This window comes from Giraffa tippelskirchi, chromosome 7 (assembly GCF_054371585.1).
Source record: "Giraffa tippelskirchi isolate mGirTip1 chromosome 7, T2T-mGirTip1v1.2.pri, whole genome shotgun sequence".
Lineage (NCBI taxonomy): Eukaryota > Metazoa > Chordata > Mammalia > Artiodactyla > Giraffidae > Giraffa > Giraffa tippelskirchi.
The window spans coordinates 145,452,413-145,467,645 of NC_137281.1; the positions used below are offsets into that span (position 1 = coordinate 145,452,413).

At 39.4% G+C, this 15,233-nt stretch overlaps 1 protein-coding gene across 13 annotated transcripts in view; it reads left to right on the forward strand.

The window, feature by feature from the left end:
* The window catches only part of LIN52 (lin-52 DREAM MuvB core complex component), a 145,599-nt gene that overhangs the window by 35,654 nt on the left and 94,712 nt on the right, over positions 1–15,233 (forward strand). Inside the window, exon 6 of one of the 13 annotated variants that reach the window (XM_081509182.1) lies at positions 3,123–6,067. The exons of the other annotated variants lie outside the window; for them this stretch is intronic. Coding sequence (XP_081365308.1) covers positions 3,123–3,224 — 102 coding nt within the window. The 3' untranslated portion in view covers positions 3,225–6,067. Of the gene's footprint in view, positions 1–3,122; positions 6,068–15,233 lie in introns of those variants that run through there. 13 annotated transcript variants of the gene reach the window in all.

Sequence of the window (15,233 nt, forward strand, 5' to 3'; positions counted from 1 at the left end):
AGTCACTCAGTTGTGTCCCCCTCTGCGACCCCATGAACTGCAGCACACCAGGACCCGCTGTCCATCACCAACTCCCAGAGTCCTTCCAAACCCATGTCCATTGAGTCGGTGATGCCATCCAACCATCTCATCCTCTGTTGTCCCCTTCTCCTCCTGCCCTCAATCTTTCCCAGCATCAGGGTCTTTTCAAATGAGTCAGCTCTTTGCATCAGGTGGCCAAAGTATTGGAGTTTCAGTTTCAACATCAGTCCTTCCAATGAACACTCAGTACTGATCTCCTTTAGGATGGACTGATTGAATCTCCTTGCAGTCCAAGGGACTCTCAAGAGTCTTCTCCAACACCGCAGTTCAAAAGCATCAATTCTTTGGCACACAGCTTTCTTTATAGATATCTATACATGACCACTGGAAAAACCATAGCCTTGACTAGACGGACCTTTGTTGACAAAGTAATGTCTCTGCTTTTTAATATGCTATCTAGGTTGGTCATAACTTTCCTTCCAAGGAGTAAGCATCTTTTAATTTCATGGCTGCACTCACCATCTGCAGTGATTTTGGAGCTCAGAAAAATAAAGTCAGCCACTGTTTCTGCTGTTTCCACTGTTTCCCCATCTATTTGCCATGAAGTGATGGGACCGGATGCCATGATCTTAGTTTTCTGAATGTTGAGCTTTAAGCCAACTTTTTCACTCTCCCCTTTTACTTTCATCAAGAGGCTTTTTAGTTCTTCTTCACTTTCTGCCATATAATCATATGCATTTTCTTAAAAGACTCACTTTGCCAACATGGTAGATAATGGGGTGGTAATAAAAGTGGTAACATGGGAGGCAAGTTAGGTTTCTCTTTTTTAAATTAAATTTTTTTATTTTTAATTGAAGGATAATTGCTTCACAGTATTGTGTTGGTTTCTGCCAAACATCAGTATGAATCAGCCATAGGTATACCTAAGTTCCCTCCCTCTTGTCCCCTTTTCCAGCGAGTCAGCTCTTTGCATCAGGTGGCCAAAGTATTAGAGCTTCAGCATCAGTCCTTCCAGTGAATATTCAGGGTTGATTTCCTTTGGGATTGACTGGTTTGATCTCCTTGCAGTCCGAGGGACTCTCAAGAGTCTTCTCTAACACCACAGTTCAAAGGCACCAGTTCTTTGGTGCTCAGCCTTCTTTATGGTCCAACTCTCACAACATGGGTAAATCTCAAAAACATTATACTAAATAAAGGAAGCCATACACGAAAGATCACATATTATATTATTCCATTTATATGAACCATCCTAGGTATGTAAATTCATAGAGACAGAAAGGAGATAGGTGATTGCCAGGGGCAAGAGAAAGAGGGAAATGGGAGCTGTCTGAGTAATGGGTATAGGGTTTTTTTGGTGGGTGATGAAAATGTTTTATAACTTATATAGGTGGTAGTTGAAAAATATTGTAAATATACTAAATGCCATTGAACTGTACACTTTGAAAACTCACTTTAAAAAATGTAGATTCAATTCAGCTTTTAAGAATGCATAGTATGATATTTGACACCTATAAACTTGTCAATAAATCTTAAATTTTATTATTGCCTAGTGCACCTTTATCAGGAATTTAGCTGTGTGACATCGAGCATCAGTTTCTTCAGTTGAAAAATGAAGTTATTGGACTAAAAGACCTCTCAGATCCTTACAGCATTAAAATTCAGTATTTTAAGGCATAGTATGTAATTCTTGACAAAGGCTAAATCATGGGGACTTCCCTACTGGTCCAGTGGCTAAGACTTCGAGCTCCCAATGCAGGGGGCCCAGGTTTGATCCCTGATCAGGGAACTGGATCCCACATACCACAGCTAAGACCCAGAGCAGCCAAATAAATAAATATTAAAAAAAAAAAAAAATAGACTGAAACATGTAAGACTTCTTGGTTATATTAAGGATATTGGACAATATTCTAAGATTTCTGACAAGTCAATAGAGGGCATAGGCAAGGAATATTCAGGTTTTGGCTGTGTGGAGACTGGTTTGGAGGGGGACATGAGAAGAACTAGGGAGACCAAGTAGGAGGTCATTGCAATAGTCTATAGACTGTGGTGCTGAGACTTCCGTCATGGTCCAGTGGCTGAGAATCTGCCTTGCAATGCAAGGGATGCAGGTTTGACCCCTGGTCAGGGATACCGCATGCCTCAGGGCAACCAAGCATGCATGCTCAAACTACTGATCTGTGCACTCTGGAACCCGTGAGACACACGCGGTGCATGGAGTCCATGTACTGCAGCGAAAGATCCCGCATGATACAATGAATATTCCACATGCTACGTAGCCAAATAAATTGGAAAAAAAGACCATGGTGCCTTGAACTAGGATGCTGATAGTGTACAGGGAGCGATGTCCTTGAATTTGAGAGCCATTTAGGACAAAGAATAAGTCTTGATTGATTGGCTATAGAAGATCAGCGGAGGTGGGGAGGGAGAGGGTGTCAAGGATGACTCCTAGATTTCTCCTCTGGGCGTGTAAGTCAGTGGCACGCAGACAACAATGGAAGGATTTTTGCTTTTGACTGAGATGGAATATCAGGGACTAGATTCACCTTCTCACCTGAGACAGTTTTTTAAAAAACTACAAAAGATATGAACAGTGGTTTTTAGCACACTGGCTGTCAGGCAATAAAAGGTAGTGATCCCTGAGAGTTAGGAAGTAAAGGAGGTCAGCGCTGTGATTGTCTCAGTTTACTGTTTTGAGAGAGTTTCCAGGCTGCAGTGCTGGGAGGGGGAACTCAGGCAGAGAGCAGCAGACTCCCTGAGTTGAAGAAACAGAGCTAGGAGTCTGGAGAGACCAAGGTAGCTAGAGGTCAGAGGACAGAGTACCAGAGGGGAGAGGGCAGCATGGAGAGAACCCTGGAGATCCACAGAGGGTTCTGCTAAAGTAATCAGCTGAGTACTCGCCCGGGCAGTCTTGTGAGGAAGCTGTTATACTTGAGGCTGAGAAGAGAGCCACTTGAAAGGATTACAGGGAAGAAACACTGGCTGGCACTACAGGGCCAGTAATAGTGCCTGCTCCCACCAACCAGACTGCAAAATTCTCATGAGTCATAGGACTCAGAAGGGTTTGCCTCAGTAGTGGTGAAAGCATTTGTCTTCCCTTCCAGACTTTACGTGTGCCACAACTAGAGAGCCTGCGTGCCACAACCACAAAGAGCCAGCAGCGTCTGTGCGCTGCAACTAAGACCCGATGCAGCCAAATATATTAAAAACAAAATCTTACCAGACTGGACACTTCAAGCATGTGCAGCTCATCCTATATGAATTATACCTCACTAAAGACTGATCTGTCAATCGATTGAATTTTTTCCCCTCTTCTCTTAAGGATCTCTTCAACAAAAGTAATTTAAAGTAACTAAAATGAGCCAATCACTGTGATAAAAATTGAGACTGCATCAGTAAGCAAAGCAGTCATGAGGAAGACACACATCAAACAGTTACAGAAATAATCTGTAGTGAGAGGTTTGTGATGAGTGCTGTGAAGCAGTGTATGATTCCATAACAACAAATCTCTGTGAGACCTCTTCTGATCTGTAAGGGGTGATCAGAGAAGTCTTTTCTGAGGATGAGACAAAAGGATTCTACAATCTGTCACTAAAGCTTTTTTAGAAACAACAGTAGTGGAGGAACAAGTTTGTAAGGGAAGACAATGAGTTTGTTATTTTTTATATTTGAAGTGTAATTGATACAATTTGTATTAGTTTTGGATGTACCAAAACTAATAGTGATTCGGGGTTTTGTTTTTTTTTCAGAGTATATTTCATTATAGGTTATTATAAGATACTGTCTTAATTTCATGTGCCATACTGTAAATCCTTGTTTCTTATCTCTTTTATGTAGTAGTTTGTATCTGTTAATCACAGACTCCTAATTTCCCCCTTCCTCCCTCCCCTTTGGTGGTAGCCACAAGTTTGTCTTCTATGAGTCTGTTTCTATTTTGTATATAGATTCATTTGCATTATTTTTTAGATTTCACAAATGAGTGCTATCATACAGTTTTTGTCTTTCTCTGACTTCACTTGGCATAACATTCTCTAGGTCCATCCATGTTGCTGCAAATGACAATATTTCTTATTTTTTATGACTGAATAATATTGCATTACACACATATATATTATGGGCACTGGGGTTGCTTCCATGTCTTGACTATTATAAATAGTGCTGCTGTAAACATTAAGGTGCATGTATCTTTTTGAATTAGAGTTTTTGTTTTTTCCTGGATATATACCGAGGAATGGGATTCTATGGTAGCTCTATTTTTAGTTTTTTAAGGAACCTCCATACTGTTTTCAGTGGACTTCCCTGGTAGCTCAGCTGGTAAAGAATCCACCTACAGTGCAGGAGACCATAGTTTGATTCTTGCGTCAGGAAGATCCCCTGGAGAAGGGATAGACTACCCACTCCAGTATTTTGGGGCTTCCCTGATAGCTCAGTCAGTAAATAATCCACCTGCGGTGCGGGAGACCTGGGTTCGGCCCCTGGGTCAGAAAGATCCCCTGGAGAAGGAAATGGCAACCCACTCCAGTATTCTTGCCTAGGAAATCCCGTGGACAAGGGAGCCTGGCGGGCTACAGTCCATGGGGTTGCAAAAGAGGCAGACATGACTTATCACCTAAACAACAATAACAGTCCACTTTTGATTGGGTTGTTTGTTTCTCTGCTGTTGAGTTGTATGAGCTGTCTGCATGTTTTAGAAATTCAGCCTTTGTCAGTTGCATCTTTTGCAATGTTTTCTCTCATTTCATAGGTTGTCTATTCATGTTGTTGATAGTTTACTGTGCAAAAGTTTTTAAGTTTTATTAGGTCCCATTTATTTATTTTTGCTTTTATTTCTTTTGCCCTGAGAGAGGAGTCTCAGAAAATATTGCTACGATTTATGTCAAAGAATGTTTGACCTATGTTCTTTTCTAAGAGTTTTATGGTGTCATGTCTTACATTTACATCTTTATTGAGTTGGATTTTTGACATGGGGTTTGGCTTTGGGTGTGAATTCTCCATTGTGTAGGCTGTGGAATCCATGGGTGAGTGAGGAACCAGTGAAATAGGAGATGGAAATAGGAGTTTGGCTATTAAGAGGAAGAAAGAGTATTCGCAGGAGGAAGAATTGGTCAAAGTTTCTTGTTTACTTTAGGACAGTGGACTTAGATATGTTTAAATTCTAGTGGCAAAGATGAAAAGATGGCAGAGAGAGGTGATAAGGGATAAAGTGTAAGCAAGGTCCCTGAGAGGGCTTGAAGTGTTAGGGTTTAGAGCACAGGACTGGATCATAACAAGAGGAAAGAGAGATGCAGATTTCTACGTTGATGGGAAGGTAAGAGAGTGCCTCTATGTTTAGATCATAGACATTCCTTTTCTGTCTCTCTCCACTTTAAGTTATATGTCAAGAAATGAAGAGTAATTAATTCAGTTTTTAAAAAATTGCTTATTTATTTTTGGTTGCGCTGAGCATTCATTGCTGTGCTTAGGCTTTCTCTAGTTGCAGCGAGCGGGGGCTACTCTTCTTTTCGGTGCATGGGCTTCACATTGCAGTGACTTCTCTTGTTGCAGAGCACAGGCTTTAGGCACACAGACTTCCTTAGGTGCAGCACATGGCCTTAGTAATTGTGGCGCACCGGCTTTAGTTGCTCCGTAGCATGTGAAATCTTCCCAAACCAGGGATCGAACCCTTGTCCCCTGCATTGGCAGGCGGATTCTTATCCACTTTGGCACCAGGTAAGTCATTTAATATGCTTTTAATTAATGCTGGATGGCATCCAAAAATTTTAACATGATTTAGACATTTTTTATTTTTAAGTACTCTGGTCTCTTGTTTGCCTATGCAGGCCATCTTGCAACAAATACCCAGTCCAAATCTCACCCCTTATTGTCCAGTGTACTTGATTACAAACAATGGTGCCTCCCCTGGTTTCAGCAATCTTGAGAATATTCCTAATGTCAGCTTAGAATTCCTATATGCAGGAGTGCTTCTAATTAAGATTTAAAGGATAACCAAGAATAAAATCTGTTTGTATTTGCACTTTTTTTTAAAGTAAAGAGAATTTTCTGCCTTAAAGATCTCAGTTTGGAGTATCTTATTCTTTTCAAAATAACATCTAATGTGGGGGAAAACACGTTAAAAGCTTCTAAAATGTAAAAGCTCTGCTGGGTTTTCTTTAGAGTAAAATTGGTCTTACAGCATTGTAGAGATTAGAAATGGTATGTGAGAAGTGCTTAGTATGTCTAAGTAAGCAGCTAGACTGTGGTGTAAAGATGCAACTATGTACATGGTTTATGTCAAGGACTATAAGAACAAGGGATACTGCTTAGTAACTGAAAAGAATTGTTAAAGAGTCATAGACTCTTTTTTGTAATATTCATTTTAAAAGTTAAATGTGAACTTTATTTTTTTTTGCTATTGTAAAACAGTACATATTCAGTGTAGAAAATATAAAGAAAAGCAAAAATCACCCCAAATCACAGCATCCTAAAATAGTAATTGCTTTTAACTTTTTGGTGAACACTCCTCCAAATCCTGCAAACATTTCTTGCTAAGAGGTATTACACACACACACATACACACACACATATTTTTAAACATACATGGTGTCATGCTATTCCTGTTCTACAACCTGCATTTTTGACTTAGTGCATTGTGAACTTCTTTCAGTACCCATGAAAACAGAGCAAAATCATCAGTTTTGTGACTGTGCAGAATACCTTATAATATGGCTCAGCTGGTAAAGAATCTGCCTGCAATGTGGGATTCCTAGGTTCGATCCCTAGAGAAGGGAAAGGCTACCATTCCAGTATTCTGGCCTAGAGAATTCCATGGACTCTATAGTCCATGGGGTTGCAAAGAGTTGGACACGACTGAGTGACTTTCACTTCACAAAATGTATTTCATTAATTCTTTTTTTTTCATTAATTCTTTCTTAATGGACATTTAGGCTGTTTCCAGTGCTTTACTAAAAGTAAATCATGCTGTGATAAGCATCCTTTACTCTAGATCAAGTGAATGGCACATTAAAAACTTTTACATTTTGCCAAAGTGACCTCTGGAAAGACTTGTCCAAATCATATTTCTAAGAACAGTAAATGAAAGTACTTGTATTCCTATATCTTATAGCCAACTCTGGTCTTCCCTGGTGGCTCAGATGGTAACAAATCCGCCTGCAATGCAGGAGACCCAGGTTTGATCCCTAGGTTGGGAAGATCCCCTGGAGAAGAGATACTACCCGACTCCAGTATTCTTGCTCAGAGAATTCCGTGGACAGAGGAGCCTGAAAGGCTACAGTCCATGGAGTCAAAAAGAGTCGGACATGGGTGAGTGACTAACATATACACACACAAAGAGCCAACTCTAGATATCATGAAACTTTTTAGTACTTGCCCATTTTATAGGTAAAAAATTTTGTTTCATTGTTTTTTACATGTATTTCTTTGATTGCTAATAAGTAAAGTTATATTTACTGGCAGCTTGTTTTTCCTCCTCTTACAAATTTCCCATTTAAAGGTGAGGAAACTGAGGTCAAAAGAAATGAACCAACTTAGACCTCGGTCATCCAGGAATTTAGTGACAGGATTGGTAATCATAGCTTGTTAGAGCTGAAAGGGAATCTTAGAGATTGTTGAGTCTCAACCCTCTAATGTTGCAAATGCAAAAACAGAGGCCTAAAGATATTAGGTGACTCGCCTAAGGAAAACCACACAGCTCATTGGTGACAGAACCAGAAATCTGAATCATGTCTCATGAAGAGGGAAAGGCAAGTAACATTTTTGAGCCTGCTGTTTCTTTTTAAAAAATTTACATGGCTGCATTGGGTCTTAGTTGTGGCTTGCAGGCCCTGTGGTTGTGGCATAAGGGCTTAGTTGTCCCACGCATGTGGGATCTTAGTTCCCCAACCAGGAATCAAACCCACATCCCCTGCACTGAAAGACAGTTTTTTAACCACTGGACCACCAGAGAAGTCCTTAGCCTGCAATGTTTCTTACATGTACTTTCTGATTTAATTCTTTCTACTATTCTGCTGTTATTCCCATTTGAATAAGTGAGGTAACTGAGGTTCAAAGAACTTCAATGATTTGCTCAGTCACACACTTAGTTATTTGCCAAACTGGACCTAGAATCCAGGTCTTCTGATTTTTAATCCAGGGGTACTGTTGCCTCATAGAGTAGTAACAATAGATATGTTTCTTGGTTTCATTCAAATACTCATTTGATAAAATATTATTTGCCTCTTAGGAGCTTTTAAATAAAATTCAGCCTATATTTAGTCATTCTTAATTGGTACTGGACACCAATCTGACAACAAACTAAAGGAACTGATCATTGTAGGCAAAAGCTAATCAGAAACCATGTCTGATGCTTACTGACTGGCTAGAATTGAGATCTCTTAGCTAGATATGACCTAAGTTTTGTATGATGGTGATTTCTGGGTTGAAAGTCTTAGTATTATCTTAGAATTATTTTTATTCCATAGAGAATAAAATCTTAATATATAAATTGAAAATTACATTTGGGTTCTCTGAAGTGTAAAATGATCTCAAATCATCAAGGGGTCAAATAGGAACAAAATCGAAACCTTGTCGATTGCATCCTCCGTATCTTTAAAAAGACCTGTTAACCTTCATTTCTTGACAGGGCTCAGAATTTCTAAATCATATTAGAGCTAATTTGGTAGGGCTTTGTCCCATAGAGATGCACAGAGATGAATATTGACTTGTGTATAACTTTGTTGACACTCTTGGTTCATTCAATTATGTGAAAGTTAGCTGGTAAAATCTGTGTTCTTTGCTTCTGCTTTCCAGACAGATCTTGTGTTTGGGTTGGTGTTTTTTAAACCTGCTAGTTTCATGTAAGTAATTCGGGGAAAGTAGAAGAGTATAGCACGTGATAAAATAATTTTTTCCTTCACAGAGAATTTTATAGGCTTATAGAATAGAGAGGCCAACAATTAACTCACAGTATTCTAGTCTTCAGTACTAGGGATCTGTTAAGCTTATTATTTAAAAAACAGACATTATTTATTGTCTTTGGTATTTTTCTGATTTACTTTATTGGAGTAAGAGTTAAACATTAATTAAGACTTCTAGATTCTGGTAAAGTTTGGAGGTTTGGTTTTGTTTCACTTTTTTGTTTTGTTTTCCCCTCCCCTCTTGTAACCTTTGTCATTAGACAAATATAAAAAACAAAGAGCTGGGTAGTTGAGGGAGTGGTAGAGCTAAAATTATACCACTTTGAAGCTTATGCAGAGGTGGTTACATAAAGAGTATAGAGCATTGGTTCAGTCTATTGACAAACAGGTATCACCAGAAGTAATTCCTATTTTAGTATCAAACATAATAGTCCTTTAAAATCTCTTTTGGAATGTTGAAAAGAGATCAAATGAAACCTTCAGAATGATTATTTATAGGGGAAGAAGAAACCTCCAATTTCATTCACCCATTGTAGCTCCACTTTCTCATTTTAATGCTCAGTCCACAGTGGTGATGGTAAAAGATGTCCTGCACCTGCAGAGATGGCAGTGGGAGAGGGGACATCACCTTTCTGTTTATTGCTTGTTGCAGTTTGGCCTGTTTACAGGCAGAATTGCTGTATGGGTGCTTCCAGTGGAGAGTGAAGGGAAACAAGGTAGCAAGCAGCAAGAAATCAGCATTTACACACGTCTGGTGAATTGGCTAATTTTTAACATACAGTTAGTTAAGAAATGATTACAGCCTCAGGAGTCATGACCTCAACTTTTCATCAGCTCCATTGGATTGTGCCTCAGTTTGGAAATGAAGGAGGTATGTGGGAAGTTTTAATTGTACCTGTGTGATTTATCCCTAGTCAGCTCTTTAATTTCTTCTGGCTGTCTGAGGTTTCCGACATGCTGTAAATTTCCCCAACTTTTTCATTATCTGCAATTTCTTTATGACTCGTGAATCGGAGTGGAGAGAGAGTGTGGATTTACAGCGGAGATAAACATGTCCATAAAGTCTGTATCTGTGTCAGTAATTGTACTGCTGTCAGTGACTGTCCTGTTTTACAGGCCTCTCTTGGGAAAGGAACTGGCTTCACTACCAGCAGCAGTGAAGTGCTTGCTTTGATTTGCATTAACTTGCTGGGAGATTAGGTAGGAATGGTGGGGTAGGAATTGATACTGGATCTTGGCCTCTCTTGTTTGTTTGTATGTTTGTGTGTTTGTTTAAGGTGAAATGACTTTGTGTTGGATAACTGTGTGCTGAAAATAGAACATGGCCAATGTTTATTTCTTAAGTGCAAGTGCATTTACTTTGGGGTATGGTCTGAAAAATCCTAACTTCATTTTACACAATGCATTTAATGTGTTTTTCCTTTTCTATCACTACTGATCATTAAACTTGAGTCTTTTTTCATCTTTCCATTTACCTTTTCTTTGAGTTAAAACATGGGATTTCTCTCTTAGAACATTCAAGAATGGGACTAGCCAGAGTCTGGATGATGACTACATCTGCCATGTCTTAATACTCAACTGTTGATGGTTCCTTCTTGATGGCTTGAAGTGGTGTGCCTGTGACCATTTGCTGTGAGAGAGGAAGTCTTAAAATAGAGAGGAATTCTTCATATTCCTGTCTTCAAAGACCCTTCAGGAATCCTGTAGTGTTTTCTTTGTTATAGCAGTTGTGAAAAGAAACTGAAGTTAAGCGAAGCTCTTTTGAAATAAATGGAGAATCAAACATATACTTTTCTTTTTTATATTTGATATTTGAGCAGATCCCTCAAAAATAAAAACTATCCTTGCATATCCTGAACCTTCTGTGAAACTTTAAGAGTAGCAGATGACAGTACAAAGAAAGGATAAGATGTATAATAAAGCTCAACCTTCAGTCAGCCCATGAGCCCAAATAATATGGAACATTATCTTGTTGATAACTTTTATCGCCTTTAACTTCTCTTCCTTCTTCTGCTTGCATTCTTTTTGCCATCTTTGTACCAGCAAATGGGAGAGGGAAGATTAAAGGAGATGCTATAACACGTAATTATGTGGCTTTTTTCCAGAAGCTGAAGACAATGACAACCCACTCCAGTGCTCTTGCCTGCAAAATCCCATGGACAGAGGAGCCTGGTAGGCTACAGTCCATAGGGTCTTGAAGAGTCGGACACGACTGACCGACTTCACTTTCGCTTTTCACTTTCATGCATTGGAGAAGGAAATGACAACCCACTCCAGTATTCTTGCCTGCAGAATCCCAAAGACAGAGGAGCCTGGTGGGCTGCCGTCTATGGGGTTGCACAGAGTCAGACACGACCGACGCAACTTAGCAGCAGTAGCAGCAGCATAGGGGAAAAGTATGGTTAGAGAAAACTATGGCTGAAATGAAATTTGAAATTATTTGTGGGTTTAATTCTTTCTCCTCTTGCCATGATAGAATTTCTTCTTACTCAACAGGGGGAAACATCTTTGAGTGAGAGGAATAAGCTACTCAGACCCTTTAGTTACTATTAGTGAACTTGCCCTCCTTTAGAACAAGGACCCTTTACCACTCATTTTTGTCTTTCCCGTCATGCCAAGCTGTGTTCTTCATGGAATAAGCTTGTGAAGTTACATTGTTAACTAATTCTAGTTTGGGAAAACATCTAGTATATGGCTTACTCAGTCCAACTTAACAGACACACTCACAATAACCTGAAACAACCGACCAAACAAAACTTCCAGTTATCCCCTTAACTTGGTGCGTGTGCTGTGCTTAGTCGCTCAGGCATGTCTGACTCTTCGCAACCCCATGGACTATTGCCCGCCAGGCCCCTTTGTCCATGGGGATTCTCCAGGCAAGAATACTAGAGTGGGTTGCCATTCCCTTCTCAAGGGGATCCTTCATACCCAGGGATCGAACCAGGGTCTCCTGCGTTGCAGGTAGATTCTTTACTGTCTGAGCCATCCGGGAAGCCCAACTTGGTGCTGTAACATCCTATTTTGTTTTATGAATGTAAAGAATTGTTTCCTTTAGTGAATGCAATATTGGAGGTGTTTGACATCCATCTTGCTGTTGACCTTTATTTTTTATTTTATCCATTTTGTAGAGTTTGACTATAAACACATTGAGTTTGGACTAAGATAAGGAGCTTCATTCCTATGCCTACCCAGTTAGTCAAAAGAAGAATGAGATGTCTAGCTAGATCTGACCATAGAAATAAGCTTTTTGATAGCTCAGGTTGAAAGACTTATTATTGCTAACAGTAGCTCCTCCCTGAAAATACTTAGTTTATAGGTGTAGAATTCTAGAGTTCTTCCTGGAACTTTGCAGAGGAAGCATTTTTCTCCTGGTTGAAGAGAAAATAGTTTATGGTTGTCTGCTTCTATTTCTGGTGCTGTCAGCTGTCAGGTTGGGTAAAAACAAGGGTTTTAATTAGCCAACAGTCTCAGTGTTGGAACATAATGACATTAACAAAGAAGAGAGCAACACAATAAAAGATTACTTGAATATGAAGTTGTATACCTGCTATTCTCTGAAAGGGGTCCATAGCAGGGATTGGTAACATTATCTTAAATGTTTAGTAAGCATAGGCACTAGGTAGCATGGTCCAGTAACTGTCTCCCACTTGAAAAAGCACAGGCAGTGTCTTCCTCCTTCTTCTTAATCAGAAATCCAGGAGTAGCCAGGCTTGAAACTAAAGGGAGGGCTGGAGCATGATTGATCTGTTAACTACTTGTAGAAAGGATAATTCTTAGGTGACTATCCTCCTGTGGTGGTTTACTTTTTAAGATCCCAGACTTCCTTAGAGATGTAGGTTAAAAATAACATTTCAAATTACCAAATAAATGAATATCAATGTCATGAATATATCAGGAAAGAAGCCCCTTTCCACTAGCTTAAGAAGAAATTACATTGTCTTCTTTTCCTCCACTGGTTCATCACGAAAAAATTTTAAGCATCCATGAGCTCTCCATAGCTATAGATATGGATATCGATGTGTGTATGTGTGTGTGTGTATTTTTTTTTTCCTTCTCCTTGAACTATTTTGAAATAAGTTTCTGACATCAGGCACTTTACCCCTAAATACTTCAGGATACATTTCCTAAGAATAAGGACAGTTTTCTGCATAATAATGCTGTTATCACATCCAAGAAAAATTAACAGTAATTGCAAAATACCTCATATCCTTCCACATTGAGAATTTCTTTTTCTTTTTCTCAAAATTTTGTGTAGCTTTCTTTTTTTAAAGGTTCAATGAAGGTTAAGGCACTGTAAATGCCAATACATTCTTGATAGAAGAACATTTAGTACTAAATTCTGCACACCAGCTTTTTAAATAAATATTAGTTTTTTTTCCTATAATGAACATGTATTTACTCAAAAGACTTATCATTTTCCTCTAGAATATTGAGTTTCAAGTGCTCCATCTACATTAAGCCAGCTTTATCCAGCTTCTTTAATCCGTTTCTGGTATTTTCCCCTTCTCCTAGCAGAATTAGCTGTAGAATTGATCTTTTCTCTGATAACTACCTCACTCCACAGTCAGAGTAATATTTTTGAAACACAAATTGACATGGCCTTATTCTCTTCTTAAAACCCATCAATGACTTTCCACTGCTCTTGGAATAAAATTTTTTTAAAAAAACAAATCTTGACATTGGTGTTACAGCTCTGCATGGGTTGGCCTTTTTCAAACCATGTTCATCTCACATGATTCTTCCCTGTCTGAGGGAAGCTCCTAAAGAGGAAAAAGTGAGATAAGAATTCAAGGAATACTTCTTGGAAGAGATGAAACTTAAGTAGAAGTTAATAGCTAATATTTGTAGTATATGGTAAGAAAGAAGACATTTCGGATTGAGAAGCAATGTGGGGGTATGAGGACTGTGGTTGGAAAAGTGAGGAGGATCTAAATTATGGAAAGCCTGAGGAATCCTTTTCAAAAGTCTAGCAGTCACCTCCAGAGAGAATTGAAGGGTGTGGTGATGGGGAGCTAGGAAGACCAGCTAGGAAGCTGTTTCGGCTCAGGAATGCAGTAACGGCTTATACTAGATAGGATGGTGTGAATGCAAAGGAGGGGACAGATAAGACATATTTGTAGGGGGAGGGACTAGATATGAAATTGTAATAAAAAACTGGAGAGACATAAGAGTAAAAACAATGTCAAGATTTTAAGCCGCTGTTACCAGGAGAATACAGTTTAGTGTGGAAGTGGGGTATGCATTATAAAACTTCAGTTTTGTTTGCCAAAGTGCCATTAAGGCATCACTGAAATGAATAACTTAGCTATCAAGGTTATATAGGCTAAAAGATGTGGATACTAGGTCTATTAGTTAGGATGAAGTTCAGCTACATAAAACTGAGGCTTCTTTCTTTTCACTCCACTTTATTAGTACCCGGCTTCCATCCTATAGGATACCTCATGGTCAAAGATGATTGCTAGAGATCTAGCCATTGGGCCTGAGTTGTAGGCCAGAAGAATGTGAGAAGGGAGAAAGACAAGAAGGAGTATCATACAACTACCTCCTTCCCTCTTAAGCAGCCTTCCTGGAAATCCCACAGGATTTAGTCATTTGAACTGACTGACGTGACTAGCTGCAAAAAAATGTACTCTTTTATCCCGGGCTGTAATTTTGCTGCATGAGAATTGAAAGTGTGAAAGTGAAAGTCGCTCAGTCGTGTCCAACTCTTTGAGACCCCACAGACTATACAGTCCATGAATTCTCCGGGCCAGAATACTGGAGTGGGTAGCCTTTCCCTTCTCCAGGGGATTTTCCCAACCCAGGGATCAAACCCAGGTCTCCTGCATTGCAGGCAGATTCTTTACCAGCTGAGCCACAAGGGAAGCCCAAGAATACTGGAGTGGGTAGCCTATCCCTTCTCCAGCGGATCTTCCTGACCCAGGAATCGAACCGGGGTCTCCTGAATTGCAGGCAGATTCAAAGTAAGAATTGGGGTTCTTCTAATAAGAAGGAAAGGGAGAAGAATTGGAATAAGCAACCAACATTCTCTGCCACAGGGAACAAGAGACCTGTGGAAGAGCGATGATTGGTCAGTAGATGTAGAAGAACGCGAGGTGATGGTTATATAGAAAAAGCTCAGAATCACTTTTTTTGTATGGATGGATGTTAATCTCTGAATTGGACTTCATTCTTATAATTTGTTGATTATCTTGTGTGAATTATAATCAAAGTGTAGGGAATGATTCTGTTTTCTTTATTGTATGTTTGATATTCTAGAAATGAGTGAACGCATACCCAGCAAGTCTTTTTAAGAGATCTTGCAGACCTTTTTGTCTTTCTGAG